Here is a 17,758-nt window from a genome sequence, read left to right on the forward strand (position 1 = left end):
TCACCTGCCGTGATGAGCACAGGGTGATTAATGGAAGTGTGGGATCACTATATTGTAAACCTGAAACTAATATTACACTGTATGTTTAACTATATTGGAATTACAATTTTTCAAAAAGCCAAGAATTTAGATGAAAGTGCCAAAGATTTTAAGTCATAAAATATTATTTCTAATTAACTACAAAAGACATCCCTCCACATTCAAACCAGGTTAGAAAAGTCCAATACAAAGAACAAACCATCATGACCAAGAGCAAAAGATCAGAGTTCTAAATAAATTTGTTTATCCATATATGGTGTCCTCAGTTTCTTTTCCAATTATACAAGCAGTGTCTCAAGATTCTAGTTTCATAATGTTAGGCATATCCTCAAGCATAAACAACTTTTAACTTCAGTGAGTTTTATATAAATTATAATGAATTTATGAAAGAGAGCCTTTGCATGTGAGAAAATCTAGGTAGTGTTAAATACATTTAACAGAATACAGAATCTCTAAAATATAGCTTACCTTTATCTGTGAGACCTTCTGGACAGATAATGGGGAAACCTGGGGTTGTGAGACAACTGGAGGTCCAAGGACATGTACAGGCAAAACAGTGGACTGACCTTGAACCAAAGGCAAAATGTGGGGCTGAGTCAGCTTTGGCTGCTGTTGCAGCTGTTAAATAAGAAAAAAAATATGTTAAAGATAAACTCTCCCATTTACAGTAAATATATGGACTATATATTTAAAAATATAACAGTTCACCTTACCCCTGAAATCTGCTGGTAATGTCCTACTCGCTGCTGAGATGGATAAATCATCCCTGGAACATTTATTTCAGCCTGTGGGATGTTGGAAACCACTTGAGAGCCCATCTTCTGGTCTGAGGAATAGGCCACATTGGGATGACTTGAAGTATCTGAGTGTATAGCAGATCCAGCTCCTGCCTTGGACAAATTGTCACCTATGACAAAGAAAATAAACAATAAGAAGAAGGAAAAACTTGAAGCACAAGTCTAAATGACACGGGAAATAATAAGTGTTTTATATTTTCTTTTACTCTAACAACCCAAGACAACTTAAAATAAAACATGTACACTACACAATTAACCAAAAACCATCATGTAAACTCTCCATGTTGATGCTGTGGTATAATTAAAATTTTTTAGTAAAGCAAGCTTAAAAACAAAGAATCACATAAAAATCAACTACATTGGCTGGCCATTTCATGTATATCTCTAANTACTATAAAAAAAACTGAAAAAAAAAGAAAAGAAAATACTGTGTCCTTCTAGAGAAGAGAATGCATTACAGCAGAAAAAATAGAGGAACTATGATAATTTTATGCTTGAGTCTAAAACACAAAGGATCTTAAAGTCTAGAAAATTCCTCCTTGAAGAATAAATTTTCCCTTTAGTTCCAAATTTTCTTTATTTAAGGATTTACATTAGACCTTTAAAAATGGTAAAAAGATTATAACCCTTATTCAATTAGCACTTTGGACAAGTCATGTAACAAAACAGTTTCTTAATTTTAAAATAAGATAACTAGCTGGCTTGTCTATTTCAGGAAGTTTGTAAAAGAACAGATGAAATGATGGATAACAGAATGCTTTGAAAAGCACAAAAGTACTATTTTAAGATAAGGGAATACAATTACACATCTGTTTGCTTTTATAAATTATGACTGTTACCTGTAACAGAGGAGCAGAGCTGCTGTGGTTTTCTTTGTAGAAGTTGTTGTCGAACATGTTGATCAACTTCAGTTTCTTCACATTCAGCCCCAGTGTGCTGAGCAGGAGCAGGGGACAAAGTTGTATTCTGGTGCTGAGGGAGTACATTCCCCACAGACTTGCACTGGGAATCCCTGCGTTCTTCCAAACAGCCAGCTGGTTTCTTCTCCCTTGTCTTTTTTATCAGGGTAACCCGGTCTCTAATGGACTTAGCAACAGCTTTGGAATCACTTTCATGGAAGAATCCTGACCTGACCTACAAACAAAACATAATAAGCAAACTACATCTTTAACATTTAAGATTTTAACTTTTTTTTACTAGCAGTTATTTTGGGCCCCCAAATCGCAACTGCCATTAGAAACTAGTTAATTTGTTTACATGTTCTTTTTTTTTTCAATTCAATATAATTGACATAATTTCAAGTGTATCTTATATTAATTAGCTAATTTTTATAGAAGTTTTATTTATGTTGAAAGGTAGACAGGGAGAGAGAGTGCATGTGAGCAGGGAAGGGGCAGAGAGAGAGAATCCCAAGGAGGTTCCACAGTGTCAGTGCAGAGCCCAACGTAGGGCTCGAACTCCCAAACCCATGAGATCATGACCTGAGCCGAAACCAAGAGTGGGTTACTTCACTAACTGAGCCACCTAGGCTCCCCTAAAGATTTTTANTTTTTGAGAGAGAGAGGGAGAGGGAGGGAGAGAGAGAGAGAGAGCGAGCGAGCGAGCACATGAGTGGGGAGAGGGGCAGAGAGAGAGGGAGACACAGTATCAGAACCAGGCTCCAGGCTGTCAGCACAGAGCCTGACGCGGGGCTTGAACTCAAACTATGAGATCACGACCTGAGCCGAAATCAGACACCCAACTAACTACCACCCAGGTGCCCCTTCTATATTCTTTCTTAATCAGACATACATAAATGCAGAGACTTTAATCAGCATAAGAAAAACTATACCACTACCAAGCACTGTTAAAAGAATTCTGGCTTTAACCAAAACAAACAAATAACTTGATGTTTCAGTACATGCAGTCTTATTACAGTTAATTTATGACTGTCATTAAGGTTTGTGAAAGATTAAAAAGTTTCTTCATTCAACAACATTGTCTACAATGTGCCCAGTACTGGACTCCAGAGACATATAAGTTATTATGCTGTTCCTTTGTCCTGTATGAGCACACAATCTGGTGGTAAGATGGTACAAATTTAACGTAAAATAAGGGAGAAATGAGCTGCTGTAAAAGCACTAAAGGGAAAAGATGAGAAAGTATCACAGAGGAAGGTAAACTGACATGAATTAAAACAAACAAAAAAAAAGAAACTTGCTGGCTATTAAGGGAGGTGGGGGATGATTTAGAGATTCACACTCTAGGCAAAGGGAAATTTGCTCACAGCAAAGTACTACATCTTACCAGGTGCTAGAAGAGTGAGAAAAGTTAAGGGCTTGCTGTCTGAGAAGAGCAGGGCTGAGGAGCAGAAAGATGACTTGAGAAGGTGGCATGGTATACCATTCTCAGTCTTACAAAATGTTTTTTAAAGTATGCCTTGGGGGTCCACATACTCAGGAAAATTTTGTAGTAGTTGAAAGAGGATTAAAATGTTAGATGGAATTCATATATTTAATTTCACTCCCTCCAAAAGCTCTTAAAAAATCCCCATACTACATGGATTTTTAAGTTGTAAACCCACAAGTACAGGGAGAATAAGAGAAAGACAATAGCAATAACATTTTGGACACTCTAGAATGTGGAAAACAGATTAAGTGACCTAGCACACCTGAAAAAGGTGAACTAGGGAAAGCTAAGAATCATTATCATTTATACTGAAAAATATTCACAAGGCACAGGAACTGGCAATACCTGTTCTGGTATTGGTGTGAGAACCATTTAAATATTTGGATCCCTGTGCCCCTTCCTCCATTCTATACCTTTGGGTGATTGCTTCTCCCCTACCCAAGAAGGCTAGAGTTTTGTTCTCTAGAGAGGGTAAAAGAGAGGATCTCTGGACTATGGAACACCAGACACAGTTGATGGCAAGGCTACCATGCAGAAAACAAGATTAAATGACAATATGCACACTGAATGCCACATGTAGCCCTTTCTCCCACTTGGCTACCAAAATACCAGTAACCAGCCCCCTACCCTTCAGGAAGGACACTGAAACATGATTCTTTGGGAAATCTGACCAATCCAAGAAGACAGACCTACAAATATTGATGTCAGAGATTCCTTAATTAAAGGCTCACCCAGATATCCTACAGTAAAGGTCAATGTTAACAAGTCTGATACTAGCAATCACATCATCCAATGAGCTTATAAGTTTCTGTGGTAGGCAAAACTATGGCCCCACAAAGATGTCTCATCCTAATCCTCAAACCTATGAATATGATGAGAGATCACTCCCATTATTTTGCTATGAACAGGTGCCCTTAAAATAGGGAGATTATCTGGGTGAGCCTTTTACCAGCTGGTGACTAAGGATTCAACATGTCATTGCTGACTTTGAAGATGGAGTGGGGACACATGAAGGGACTGAAAGGCAGCCTCTAGGAGTATGGAAAGTGACTANAGAGCGAGAGCGAGAGTGAGCAGGGGAGGGTCAGAGAGAGAGGGAGACACAGAATTCAAAGCAGGGGGCCTCAGTCTTAACAACTATATGGAATTGAATTCTGCCAACAACTCAAAAGCAGATACACCCCCAGAGCCTCCAGATAAGAGCCCAGGCCACCAACACCTTGATTTCACCTGTGAGATCCAAAGCAGAGAATCCAGTGAAGCCCACTGGAACTTTCCACCTCCAGAAATGAATTAATAAATGGGTATTGCTTTAAGCCACTAACTTTGTAGTAATTTGTTACACAGCAACAGAAAACAAATATAGCCTCCTATAGTCTATTAATCATGAGCAGCCAGTCAAGAACTACCAGAAATATTAGAAAAGCCTCTAACACGAAGACAGCATAAAACAAACATAGGTAAAACAGCAATTTGGAGAAAAGAGACTATACAGGGAGAAAAAATGTCAGAAACATTCTTTTTACAAATGTTACAGAAAAGTGCAAAAATATAGCCTCCACAAAACAAAGAAAAAGATGTCTACTCTAAGGAAGGAACAGACCAAAAATGAAAAGGAACTCTTAATAAATCATGATAACAGAAAAAAAAAAAAAACATGATAACAGAAATGAAAAACTCAATGGGCTAGAAGATAAAGTTGCTAATATCTGGCAGAAAGGAGAATAAAAAGACAATGAACATGAAAAATAGAAAAGAAAGAATAATGGAGAATTAGTCTAAGAGTTCCAATATCCAAATGATAACAGCTCCAGAAAGAAAGCAATGGGGAAGAAATCATCAATAAAATACTTTAAGAAATTTCCCAGAAAATAAAGGATAGGAGTTAACAGACTGGAAGGGTCCACTGAGAATCCAACAAAGTGGATGAAAATAGACCCAAATCAAGACACATCACTGTGAAATTTTAGAATACTAAAAAAGAAATAGAAACTATTACAAACTTCCAGAGAGCAAAAAATGGATCACATGCAAAAGATTCCAAAAATAGAACAATAGAAAATATTGTATTTCTCAATATCAATATTGAAAGCTAGAAAAGCATGTTTCAATGAGTCNTTTACCTCTCATACCCTTTCTTTAAGAAGCAGGCAGAGGAGTGCCTGGGTGGCTCAGTCGGTTAAGTGTCCGACTTCGGCTCAGGTCATGATCTCACAGTCCATGGGTTCAAGCCCCGCGTTGGGCTCTGTACTGACAGCTCAGAGCCTGGAGCCTGCTTCAGATTCTGTGTCTCCCTCTCTCTCTGTCCCTACCCCGCTCGCTCTCTGTCTCTGTCTCTCAAAATAAAATAGACATTAAAAAAATTAGAAAAAAAAAGAAGAAGAAGGCAGAGGAAGTGTGCCACTAAAACAATAGGGTAAGCCAAGAAAGAGAAAGACATGAGATTAGGAAACATGAAGCCCAACAGAGAAGAAGTCTAGAAAGTTAGTAAAGATAAATATCAGGATAATAGTTGTTCACCAGATGTCCAAGGCAATCATTCCAGATCAGAACAGTATGACTATAAAAACAGACATGTTAAAGGCTATCATCTCCAAGAACCCCACTGTCAATGTTCCATCCCTCTTTTTAACCCGAGGACAGGATGCCCAGGTTAACCTGGCTCAGACTATCTGTACTTGGCTAATTTGACCATATGGGGCCAAAGCTCCTGTATACCTTCCCTCTAAGCACTGTAGCAGCCTGGATCAGGTGTGGCCACACATTCAACCCCACAGAAGCTGCCATCTACTCTGTGGGGAGAAGGATCATGAGGAGATTAGAAGTAGAGAAGTCAGAGAGGCCCACTCCCCATCAAACCATATCATTACCAGACAACTAATTTCTGGTCCATACAACAGCCCACCAGTGACCTGCCTAGTGAGTCATGTGTATTTCCCTGAACTCAATCATGACTTCACCTGTTGACTTCCCCTGTTGTAAATGCTTAGAGAAAGTGAAGCCAGACTATGACTGAGAGACTCTGTTCAGTTGGCTCTCCTGAGCATCTTCACCTAATAACTTCAGTAATCAGCTAGGTGTGGGCTTGCCGCTCAGGTTTTTAAAACAAAATAATTATTACTTAGATAAACTATAATGAAAAAGGAATGAGTAACACAAAAGTCAGGGTAGATATTACCTGTGGTGATTAGGGAAGGGAATACAACTGGGAGGGGCATATAGGTGACTTCTAAGATATCAGTTGTGTTCTATTTCTTAATAATAGTGTTTTATTATTCTTTATACTCTACATACAAATTTAATATACTCTTCTGTAAAGCTACACTTCACAATAAAATAATTTAAGTAAAGAAAGGGAGAAAACGAGAGGAAAGAAAGCAATAGGGAGAAAGGAATCAATCAACCCTGATACTATCTATAAGGGCAGCATTGGGGGAATGGAGAATAGTGATAGGGTTCACTTACCATTTCATACGCTACTTCCTCGGATGTATCTGTTTCTAAATTGAAACTGAATTCAATAGCTTCATTGTCTTTGTGCTTGCCTTTCAGTTTTTTAGGGTCTTCAACCCAGAGTCTTAAAGCCAGGGACGAATTAGAGCAGTCATCTTCCTCTGCTAACTCCACCCTCAGTCCTGTATCCTCAGCAAAAAATGCGTGGTTTAATAGGTCCCTGATAGACAACCTAATAAACAAAATACATATCTCATTATCAATTTTTCCAGTCATAAGGAAGATATAGAACCCTTAATTAGTAAATATTAATTACATCAAGGTAAAAATCTTATTTTAAAATTTCTACTAATTAAAACATTAACCTTCTTTGTTAAAAACCAAATATAGGGGCACTTGGGTGGCTCAGTCGATTAAGCATCTGACTTCAGCTCAGGTCATGATCTCACGGTTCGTGGGTTCGAGCCCATTGTCAGGCTCTGTGCTCACAGCTAGCTCAGAGCCTGGAGCCTTCTTCCGATTCTGTATCTCCCTCTCTCTGACCCTCCCTTGCTCACACTGTCTCTTTCTCTCTCAGAAATTAAAAAAACATTTTTAAAAATTAAAAAAAATCTTATATTTAACTTATTATTACCATGAATGCAAAGAAATGCCACCTAACATGCACTTAAAGTCACCTTAATTAGAGATTATTACCAGCAACATATCTAGATACTGTATGCCTAGGGGCACCTGGGTGGCTAAGTTGGTTAAGCGTCCAACTTTGGCTCAGGTCATGATCTCACGGTTCGTGGGTTAGAGCCCCGCATAGGGCTCTGTGCTGACAGCTAGCTCAGAGCCTGGAGACTGCTTCAGATTCTGTGTGTCCCTCTCTCTCTGACCCTCCTCTGCTCACGCTGTCTCTCTCTCTCAGAAATAAATTTAAAAAACACTAAAAAAAATACTGTATGCATAAAGAATTAAAGCAGTGCCTCAGTTTATGATGGGTATAGTGACTACTTTCCCTAACTGGCTTAAGTTACTAAAACTCAAACAGACTGTCAGCAAAGTCAACTAAAAATTTCCAGATATGTAAACTCTAAAGTAAACCATAAATTCAAACTTTTACAAATGTTATAAATAGAAGTCATTGACTCCATTAACAATAATCTAACAACAATTCTCTTTAGAGAATGCCAGGAACAAAAGTAATTTAGTTCTTCTGCAAAGTCCCATGGTTTTCTTCAAATGTGTAAGTCTAGTATTTTAGGCCAAAGTATATATACAGTAGATGTGCCTCTAACCTAATATTAGGAATTAACCATCTCTGAAAAGAAAAATAAAAGAAAAAAAAAAAGGGGGTTCGAAAGATTGTTTTACAAGTTGAGGGCAGTAAATTTCCTTTGCTTTGACCAATTTCTAAAACAAATATACAATATACAATGTATCTATATTACAGGTCAGAGAGAGCTAAAACTAATGTAGAAAACCTTTCTCATACTACTTAAAACAGATAAAATACATTAATAGCACGGTATCTTCTAAGTTGAGGATTTTCAACCCTTCTCATCATTTTAGTGATGAAGACAAATACTTAACTAAGAGAGTGTTATAAAAAGAATAAGTTTCCTCATACTAATTAGTTTTAAGGCTAAGGTGAGAAGTGTTTAAAAAGGTGCAACCAAGTTAAAGCCCTCTGCCTCTCAATGAAAATTTTGCCTAGGTATTTTTACTAAGGAATAATTATAGCAATAGCATCAAAAGATACCATTAAATACTTATTACTCTGTTAGGTATTTTATATGCATTATCTTTTTAATCACCAAAATAATACCTGTTTTGAGGAACAGTTAAGTAACTTACTCAAGATCACAATGGCTAAGTGTGAATCCACATTTGAATCTTAGTCTAATGTAGAAGACTATGCTCTAATACACTAATATGCAATGAACCCTTCTGAATATTCCAATGTTCTCTGATAATAGTTCACAGTGAAAATGCTGTAAAAACAATAATTAGAATACAAACTAAAATGGCTACTTCAACATAGTACGACTGACCCTTGAACACTATGGGATGTTGGGGTGCCAACCTCAGTGGAAAATCTGTGTCTAACTCTTAACTCCCCCAAAACTTAACTACTAATAGTTAGCTATTAATAGTTTTATTGACCAGAAGCCTTGCCAATAACATAAACAGTTGATTAACACATATTTTGTATGTTGTATGTATTATATACTGTAATTTTACAATAAAGTAAGCTAAAGAAAATATTATTAAGAAAACCATAAGGAAGAGAAAATGCATTTACAGTACTGTATTGTTTGTTGTTCAAGGGTCAACTGTATTTTCATACTCATTTAAAAAAAAAGTATGCCTTGGGGTGCCTGGGTGGCTCAGTCGGTTAAGAGTCCAACTTCATCTCAGGTCATGATTTCATGGTTCGTGGGTATGAGCTCCACGTCAGGCTGACAGCTTGAAGCCTGAAGCTTGCTTTGGATTCTATGTCTCCGTCTCACTCTGTCCCTCCCCTGCTCGCTTGCATCCTCTCTCTCTCTCTCTCTCGCTCTCAAAAATAAGTGAACATTACAAAAAAAGTTTTAAACAAAAAAATAAAAAAGTATGCCTAAACTCTAACAACTTCAAAATGGCCACAACAAAAAAATTAACAACCTAAGCTTAAAAAGAGCAAAGAACTTGAACAGACAAAGAAGATATACAAATGGCCAATAACCACATGAAAAGATACTCAACATCATTAGTCATTAGGAAAATGCAAATCCAAACCACAATGAGATACCATTTCATAACTATTAGGATGGCTACTATCAAAAAATGGAAAATAACAAGTGTAGGTCAGGATGTTGAAAAATTGGAACCTTCATATGTTAGCAGAGGGAATACAAAATGGTGCAGCCACTATGGGAAAAAACTGGTGGTTCTTCTAAGAATTAAACAGTATTACCATACAATCCAGTAATTCCAGTCCTACGTATATACTGAAGAGAACTGACATCAGGGATTCAAGCAAATACTTATTCAACAATATTCATGCAGCACCATTCATCATAACCAAAAGGCAGAAATTGGTGTTTGTGTGCGTGTGTGTGCTTCTTTCTTAAAAAGGACTTTCTGATATATGCTACAACATGGATCAACCTTGAAAACACTATGCTAAGTTAAATAACCAACCACTAAAGGACAAATTATTGTATGATTCCACTTACATGAGGTACCTTAGAATAAGCAAATTCATACAGACAGAAAGTAGAATAAATGTTACTAGGTGTTAAGGGGAAAAGGAAAGGAGAGGTACTATGTAATAGGTATAGAATTTCTGTTGGGGATGATGAAAAGTTCTGGAAATACAAAGCTGTGTGGTTGTATTCACAACAATGTGAATGTACTTAATGCCACTGAACTGTATACTTAAAAGTGATTAAAGTAGTCAATGTTAAGTTATGGATATTTATCATAATTAAAATATATAACTACCTAGATTAAGTGTTGGTACAAACACCAATGTTTTATAATAAGTATATAATGAAACAGGCTTTACCTTAGTGGCTCTATTTACCTTAGTGGCTTTATATATTCTCAGATATACAACACTAAACTTAGAAAATAAAAATGGGGGACAGTCAATAAAATGTGGGTGAAAATAACTTCTATAAAAGACCTATCACCTTTATTAATCATAATCAATAAGGAGGTAAAAAATGAAAAGATTATCCTACCGATTTAACTTGTTAACNTTAACCAACTGAGCCATCCAGGCACTCCTCTAGAATACTACTTTTTGAACAAAAAGTGGCTCTATCTACTTTACCATTATCATGACACAAAGACATATGGTCTATAAACAAAAAATATGGGTGAGTTGATGGTCAATTTTTTTTATGCTATCATAAAAAACCATTTAAGTACTTCCCTGAAGGTGACACAGCAGAAGCTCTCTACCATCAACTGTTAGAAACAAATTAATCTGGGGCCTAACCATTTGAGTATGTACCTGAAGGTGACACTGAAGAAGCTTTCTACTATCAACTGTTAAAATCACGTTAAACTGGGAGACCCCAATGACTTGTTAAACTGATGGCTGAAGGGACGCCTGGGTGGCTCAGTCGGTTAAGCATCCGACTTCGGCTCAGGTCATGATCTCATGATTCCTGGGTTTGAGCCCCGCATCGGGCTCTGTGCTGACAGCTAGCTCAGAGCCTGGAGCCTGCTTCGGATTCTGTCTCTCCCTCTCTCTCTGACCCCCTGCCCTGCTCACACTGTCTCTCCCTCTCTCTCTCAGAAATTAAAAAAAAAATCTTAAACTGAAGGCGGAAAGTGATGAAAATTTGCCACAAAACACACAGACAAAACCAAATTTCAGTTCAAGAAAAAATTAGCACATGTTATCAAAAGTCCAAACTGGCAAATAACGTGCACTGATATACTTCACTCAAGAGAGTATGGTTTGTGTTCCACTCAAAAGTAATACTCAGTATTATTTAAAGGTCAGAAAATCACCCAGTCCAAGATAAGAGTTTAATGTATCTATCACTTATGTCATTTTGTTACATTTGTACCCACCTTTCTGATTTGTTTTGACGAATACATCCTTCAATGATTTCTTTTACTTCGGGATCAGTGACTTTATTGAAACTGGCTGGCTTTATGCCCTAGGAGAAGAAAAAATGGTTTCTGGTCACAAAATAAGCAACTGAAAGCCCAAGTCAACAGGACACTTATTAAAGTAATAAATTTTGACCACTAAATTAAAATATTCAAGCTTTACATAAGAGAAATATATACATACAGTGTAAGTTTAACAATTTTTTGACAAAGATTTTGTCATAGTATTAGTCTACAAATAACTGTGGAAACTTTTAAATAATCTAAATTTCTAACAACAGAGGTGATGTTACATAAATTATGTGATATATAATATGCTCATGTTATGCAAGAACTAAAAATGTTCTCAAAGTATTTAATAACATAGAGCATTCTCATATTGCAACATTAAGTATGGAAAAAACTGGATCTNATGGTTCATGGGTTTGAGCCCAGACTGGGCTCTATTCTGACAGCTCAGAGCCTAGAGCCTGCTTCGGATTCTGTCTCCCTCTCTCTGGCCCTCCCCCATTTGTGCTCTGTGTGTCTCTCTCTCAAAAATAAACATTTAAAAACATATACATGTATTATGAAATATATATATGTATACACATACATATATATAGACTTTTGATATTATTTTATCATTACGCAATACTAAAATATTTAGAGAACATCAAGCTAATTATCAGGTTCTAGAAATCCATTAACAAATTAGTAAGGTCTAGACAATTCAAAACATTTCTGTAACTATGTTAGATGCCTGAATTTGTTTATTTACATTCTATTACTCTTAAATTATTANCAAGAAACTTGAATTGTGAATTGTGAATATGGCATTTTTGTGACTTTAATATAAAATAATAAAGTCACCATTCAAAAAATGGTGTCATATCATTCTACTTATAGAAAAAGTCCTCTGTGACCTTTCCAATGATCTCTTACCTATTCCCCAGTCCTGGATAAATTATTGCCTTTCTCTGCTCCTAGGTGAAATTAATTGGGAAGCTGCAACTTACAAAAAACAAGTACAAATCCTTTTCTATTTGTGGCCATACAATGTATGGGCCCAGACTAAAAATACATTCTAGCCTTATCTCTTCTCTCAGCTCTTAGTTGCAGAAATCTTCAAGCATATTCAAAAGTAGTAGTCCCAGCTACTCGGGAGGCTGAGGCAGGAGGATCGCTTGAGCCCAGGAGTTCTGGGCTGTAGTGCACTATGCCCATCCGGTGTCCACACTAAGTTCGGCATCAATATGGTGACCTCCCGGGAGCGGGGGACCACCAGGTTGCCTAAGGAGGGGTAAACCAGCCCAGGTGGGAAACGGAGCAGGCCAAAAGTAGAATAGTATAAGAAGCCCCATGTAACCATCACCAGCTTCAACAAGCAACATTTTGTCAACCTTGTTTTAGCTATCTACCCCTATACCTTTTTATCCTAAAATATTTTAAAGCAAATCCTAGGCATCATGTCATTTCACTCAGAAAGTCTCTAGTTTATACCTCTAACAGATATCATGCAATCATCCCACCTAAAATAATTACCAATGATTCCATAACATTATCTAAAACCTAGTCCACTCTGAAATTTTCCAAATTGTCTAAATGAGGTCTTCTTGTAGTTGGTTTGTTCAAATCAGGATTCAAACAAGGTCCTCACAGAATATATATGGATGGTGCATTAGAACTGGCTCATACCACCTCCCAAGAGGCAACTATTACATTGTCAAGAATTTGGTAAGTTGATTGTTAAACACAGTTATTTACAAAACTTAAATAAGCTTACAATTAAATAAATTCTATCAACAGCCAAGGCAATAAATACGGATAACACTACTCCTTAATTATTTTACTACATTTTACTATTATCTATGCTCTTGAGGTAGTTTATTATATCTGTATGGTGGAAATATCATATGATGAGTGCCACTGTGCATACTGTTCCCAACCCTGCATTCACTGAGGTCACAATGGTGACTTGAAATCAATCATGGTGGAAATATTTAACGCCAAGGAAATTAGTGAATAATAGAAATCAGTGCTTTTTCTTTTTCATAGAATCAGTTGTTAAACATTTAGCTCACTTAAAGTAGCTCACCACTACTTCAAGTCTCTTGTATTATTTAACAGTCACTCTCCTTTTTGCTTTCATGAAGTTGATTTGTTGGAGAAACTAGGTCATTTGTCCTATAGAATGTCCACATTCTGGATACTGGCTTTATTTCTTGTCTCCCTACATATATATCTCTAGAGTCACACAGATTTGAGGTCAAAAATCCACCATTATTTAGTAGCTGTGTGGACTTTGGCAAGTCATATCTCTGATTCTCAGTCTTATCATTCATAAACTGAAGATAATGCCATCTTGTAGGGTTTTAAATATGAAAGTACGTAGTATAAAGCATGCATTTAAAAATGGTACCTACTAGTATTAGTTACTTGAAACACTCTACCAATCTCTTTCACAGCCTGTTGTACAGCCACCCAAGTAGATATGAAATAGACCAATTTTGAACAATCCTAAGACTGCTTCTACCTTACATCCCTTACTATACTCTCTTCCTCTTATTTTTTTAGCGATTTGTGAATTTAAAATGCAAGCTCCTTATGGGTAGCAAACACTTCTTATTCATCTCTACATTCCGTGAAATTTCTAATGCACAGGAGGAGGCACGATGTTGGAGAAGTAGGAAGCTCCATATATTTCACTCGCCCCCATCTCTCAAATGGAGATCGCCTGAAGCCATAGGAACCCTTACAGAATCCAGGAGTTTGGGATGAAAAGGAGACAGAGTCCACTGAGAAAACCTTATAGCATGAGTGCGAACTGGGGAAGATAAAAACAGGCCGGGACTGGAGACACGGAGGGAGGGGAGGGATCCCCATTTGCCGGGAGCCGCGGTGAGTCAAGGGGAAAAGAAAGAGCTTAAACTATTCAAGACACTGTCCCTGTCACTGAAAAAGAGAAAAACCTTGGCTAGGGACACAGAGGGATCCAGTTTCCAGCTGTACAGCTGACCTTGAGCAGGAAGCACTGGTCCCAGGCAAACCTGGGAAAAACCGCTCCTCTGCTCCCCAGCTCGACCTGGAGGGGAAACAACACACCTGAAGCCACTCCACCGCTCTTCTGGCTCAGCTCGATTCCTAGTGGGGAGGCAGCCAGCTTGAAAATGCTCAGAGGGACTCGGCCTGTGGGTTTATATTTCGGGCGGCATCAATGGGGTGCGCGGACTGAGATCCTGGAAACGAGGCCTGGCTTGGGATATAGAGCATAGCCCACCTTGGCTACCCCATGGCACAGGGAGATTGGACCCAAAAGAGTGAGTTGCAACGCTTGGATTGTGAAGGGACTGGTGCGCCATCATTTTTCTCCCCACAATCACCAAGGCGGGACCTTAGGGAGAGGCCTGCCTACGCCAAACCACACCCATCCTTGCTAGAAAGCTGCTTTTTACTTTTTTTACTGGAGCCCGGGGCAAGACCAATATGGATGCACGACCGTGATTAATTCTAGATCAATTCTTTCTATTCAGATATATTTTCCCTTGTCTCATTCGTATTCCTCACCTCTGCTGGTCTGGACACTCTGGTAATTAGTTTGCTTAAATAGTCACATTTAATCCATTATCTAGATGTATATTCTACACCTCCACCGCTACCTTTCTATCTCTCTATCTCTCTCTCTCTCTCTCTCTGGAGTAATCAGACTATATAGTTTCTCTGAGTAACATTACCTTCCTTTCTTTCTCCTCGCCCCCTACCACATTCTCCTCTTTCTCTCTCTTAATTAAGCCTCTTAGTCTCTCTGCCTGGTTATTTCCCTTCCATTTTCACTTCCTCCCCGCCCTGTCATTTCTCTTTGTATATGTTCTTCCATCAACACTGCATACACCTGGCTCTTTATTTGTAGCTGGGAATTCTGGTTTTATACTTTTAGACTGTCCTTTGTCTTTTGGGTTTTTTTCTTTTATCTTTGATTTTCTGCTGTTTTCTATTTTATTTTTTTCTTTTTCTTTTTATTATGATTTTCCTCCTTCCTCTTTTTTCCCCTTCTTTTTTCTTTTTTTTTCTTTTTCCCTTTCAGTTTGCATGTTTGTTGGATTTATCTGTGCATATATGTGCCTTTGTTTCCTGTGTATTGGTCTGTCTGTTTTCTTTTCCAGGGGAACCTCAAGAAACAAGCCAAAGTACACATGGTGGAGAGTCCCATATACCACTACGAGTAGGGAAATAAAATGACCNATCTTTGATTTTCTGCTGTTTTCTATTTTATTTTTTTCTTTTTCTTTTTATTATGATTTTCCTCCTTCCTCTTTTTTCCCCTTCTTTTTTCTTTTTTTTTCTTTTTCCCTTTCAGTTTGCATGTTTGTTGGATTTATCTGTGCATATATGTGCCTTTGTTTCCTGTGTATTGGTCTGTCTGTTTTCTTTTCCAGGGGAACCTCAAGAAACAAGCCAAAGTACACATGGTGGAGAGTCCCATATACCACTACGAGTAGGGAAATAAAATGACCAAAGTCTCAACAAGAGAGACCAAGAGACACCATTCAAAGAAAACTTCCTGAACACACAGGCCCTAGATAGTCAATGAGCCATCTTTAATATAGGAGTACTCACAGGTGCAGAGCACATAACAAGCTTTCAAAACTAACAAGAGATAGAAAACTAGCCAAAATGACGAAATAGAAGAACTCCCCTCCAAAGAAATTCGAGGAAGAAATGACAGCTAAAGAACTGCTCAAAACAGATATAAGCAACATAATTGAACAAGAATTTAGAACAATAGTGATAAAACTAATCGCTGGATGTGAAAAAGGCATGGAAGACATCAGAGAAGCTATTGCTACAAAGACAATGGAGGTTAAATATAGTTGTGATGAATTAAAAAATGCTATAAATGAGATGAATAAAATGGCAAAANATAAATACAACAATGCAAACTCTATGGGATGCAGCAAAGGCACTCCTAAGAGGAAAATACATTGTACTCCAGGCCTATTTCAAAAAATGAGAAAAAGCACAACTGCAAAATCTAACAGTGCACCTAAAGAACTAGGAGAGCAACAAGAGCACCCCAAACCCAGTAGAAGAAGAGAAAGAATAAANACATTCTAGGAAGCCAGTATCACTTTGATTCCCAAGCCAACAGAGACCAAAAAAAAAAAAAGAGAGAGAACTAAAGGCCAATATCCTTGATGAATACAGATCCAAAAATCCTCAACAAGATACTTGCATATTGAATGCAACAGCACATAAAAGGAATTATCCACCATGATCAAGTGGGATTCATTCCTGGGTTACAGGGTTGGTTCAATATTCACAAATCAATCAATGTGATACATCAAATTAACAAAAGAAAAGATAAAAGTATGTGATCCTGTCGATGGATGCAGAAAAATCGTTCGACAAAATATAGCATCCCTTCTTAATAAAGACCGTTGAGAAAGTCGGGATAGAAGGAACTTACTTAAACATCACAAAAGCCACCTATGAGAAGCCCTCAGCTAACATGATCCTCAATGAGGAAAAACTGAAAGTTTTACCCTGAGATCAGGAACAGGACAGGGATGTCCACTCTCACCACTGTTGTTTAACATAGTGCTGGAAGTCTTAGCATCAGCCATCAGACAACAAAAGGAAATCAAAGGCATCAAAATTGGCAAAGGAGAAGTCAAACTTTCACTTTTCNATGAGATCAGGACCAGAGCCGAAATGGGACGCTTAACCGACTGAGCCACCCAGGCGCCCCAAAGACTGCCTCTTTAACAAATGGTGCTGGGAGAAATGGACAACAACATGCAGAAGAATGAAACTAAATCATTTTCTCACACCGTACACAAAAGTAAACTCAAAATGAATATTGGACCTGAATGTGAGACAGGAAACCATCAAAACCTTAGAGGAGAAAGCAGGAAACAACCACCTTGACCTCAACCGCAGCAATTTCTTACTTGACACATCCCCAAAGGCNGGAATCAAATGCTGTAGCTGTTGAACAATATTTTGAATGCCCTTTCATAATTAGGCTTTTAGAATTAGAAGCCTTCAAAACCATCTAGTCAATCTTCATTATCAGCTTTGAAAAAATATCCACCTAATAAATCCAAAAATTATTTACAAACAAATGGATATAGATGATGTATATACATTTACCTAAAGGTACTTTNAGCTGCATTCTGGCATTCAGAATAAGGGTACTCGGAAGTAGCCATTTCCAGCATACACATTCCAAAAGCATAGACATCTACAGATTCATCGTAGTGTTCTTCATACATCTCTGGGGCCATAAACTCAGGAGTCCCTACAAAATAACACCACATCCACATTTTTATTTAAAAAAAATGTATCCACCAAGATCACATTCCCTTTGCCATATGGATTACCTGGGTTAGTTTCTGCTCTCTAAAACAAATTTATAAATAAAAAGTCTTCAGGAATACTTGCTGTATCTGTATAAAGTAGTCAGGAATTTCCTTATTTTTCTATACTGTTAAAGTACA

General features: G+C 37.6%; 1 protein-coding gene across 1 annotated transcript in view; it reads right to left on the reverse strand.

Annotated features, from left to right (window-relative positions):
• WNK3 (WNK lysine deficient protein kinase 3) overlaps positions 1–17,758 on the reverse strand; it is a 132,802-nt gene that overhangs the window by 86,521 nt on the left and 28,523 nt on the right. Inside the window, 7 exon segments of the mRNA XM_077758369.1 lie at positions 508–657; positions 753–946; positions 1,676–1,970; positions 6,690–6,909; positions 11,238–11,326; positions 11,523–11,542; positions 17,422–17,559. Of these exon segments, the coding sequence (XP_077614495.1) occupies positions 508–657; positions 753–946; positions 1,676–1,970; positions 6,690–6,909; positions 11,238–11,326; positions 11,523–11,542; positions 17,422–17,559 (1,106 nt within the window).

Source organism: Crocuta crocuta, unplaced genomic scaffold (genome assembly GCF_008692635.1).
Source record: "Crocuta crocuta isolate KB4526 unplaced genomic scaffold, BGI_CrCroc_1.0 scaffold1067, whole genome shotgun sequence".
Classification (NCBI taxonomy): domain Eukaryota; kingdom Metazoa; phylum Chordata; class Mammalia; order Carnivora; family Hyaenidae; genus Crocuta; species Crocuta crocuta.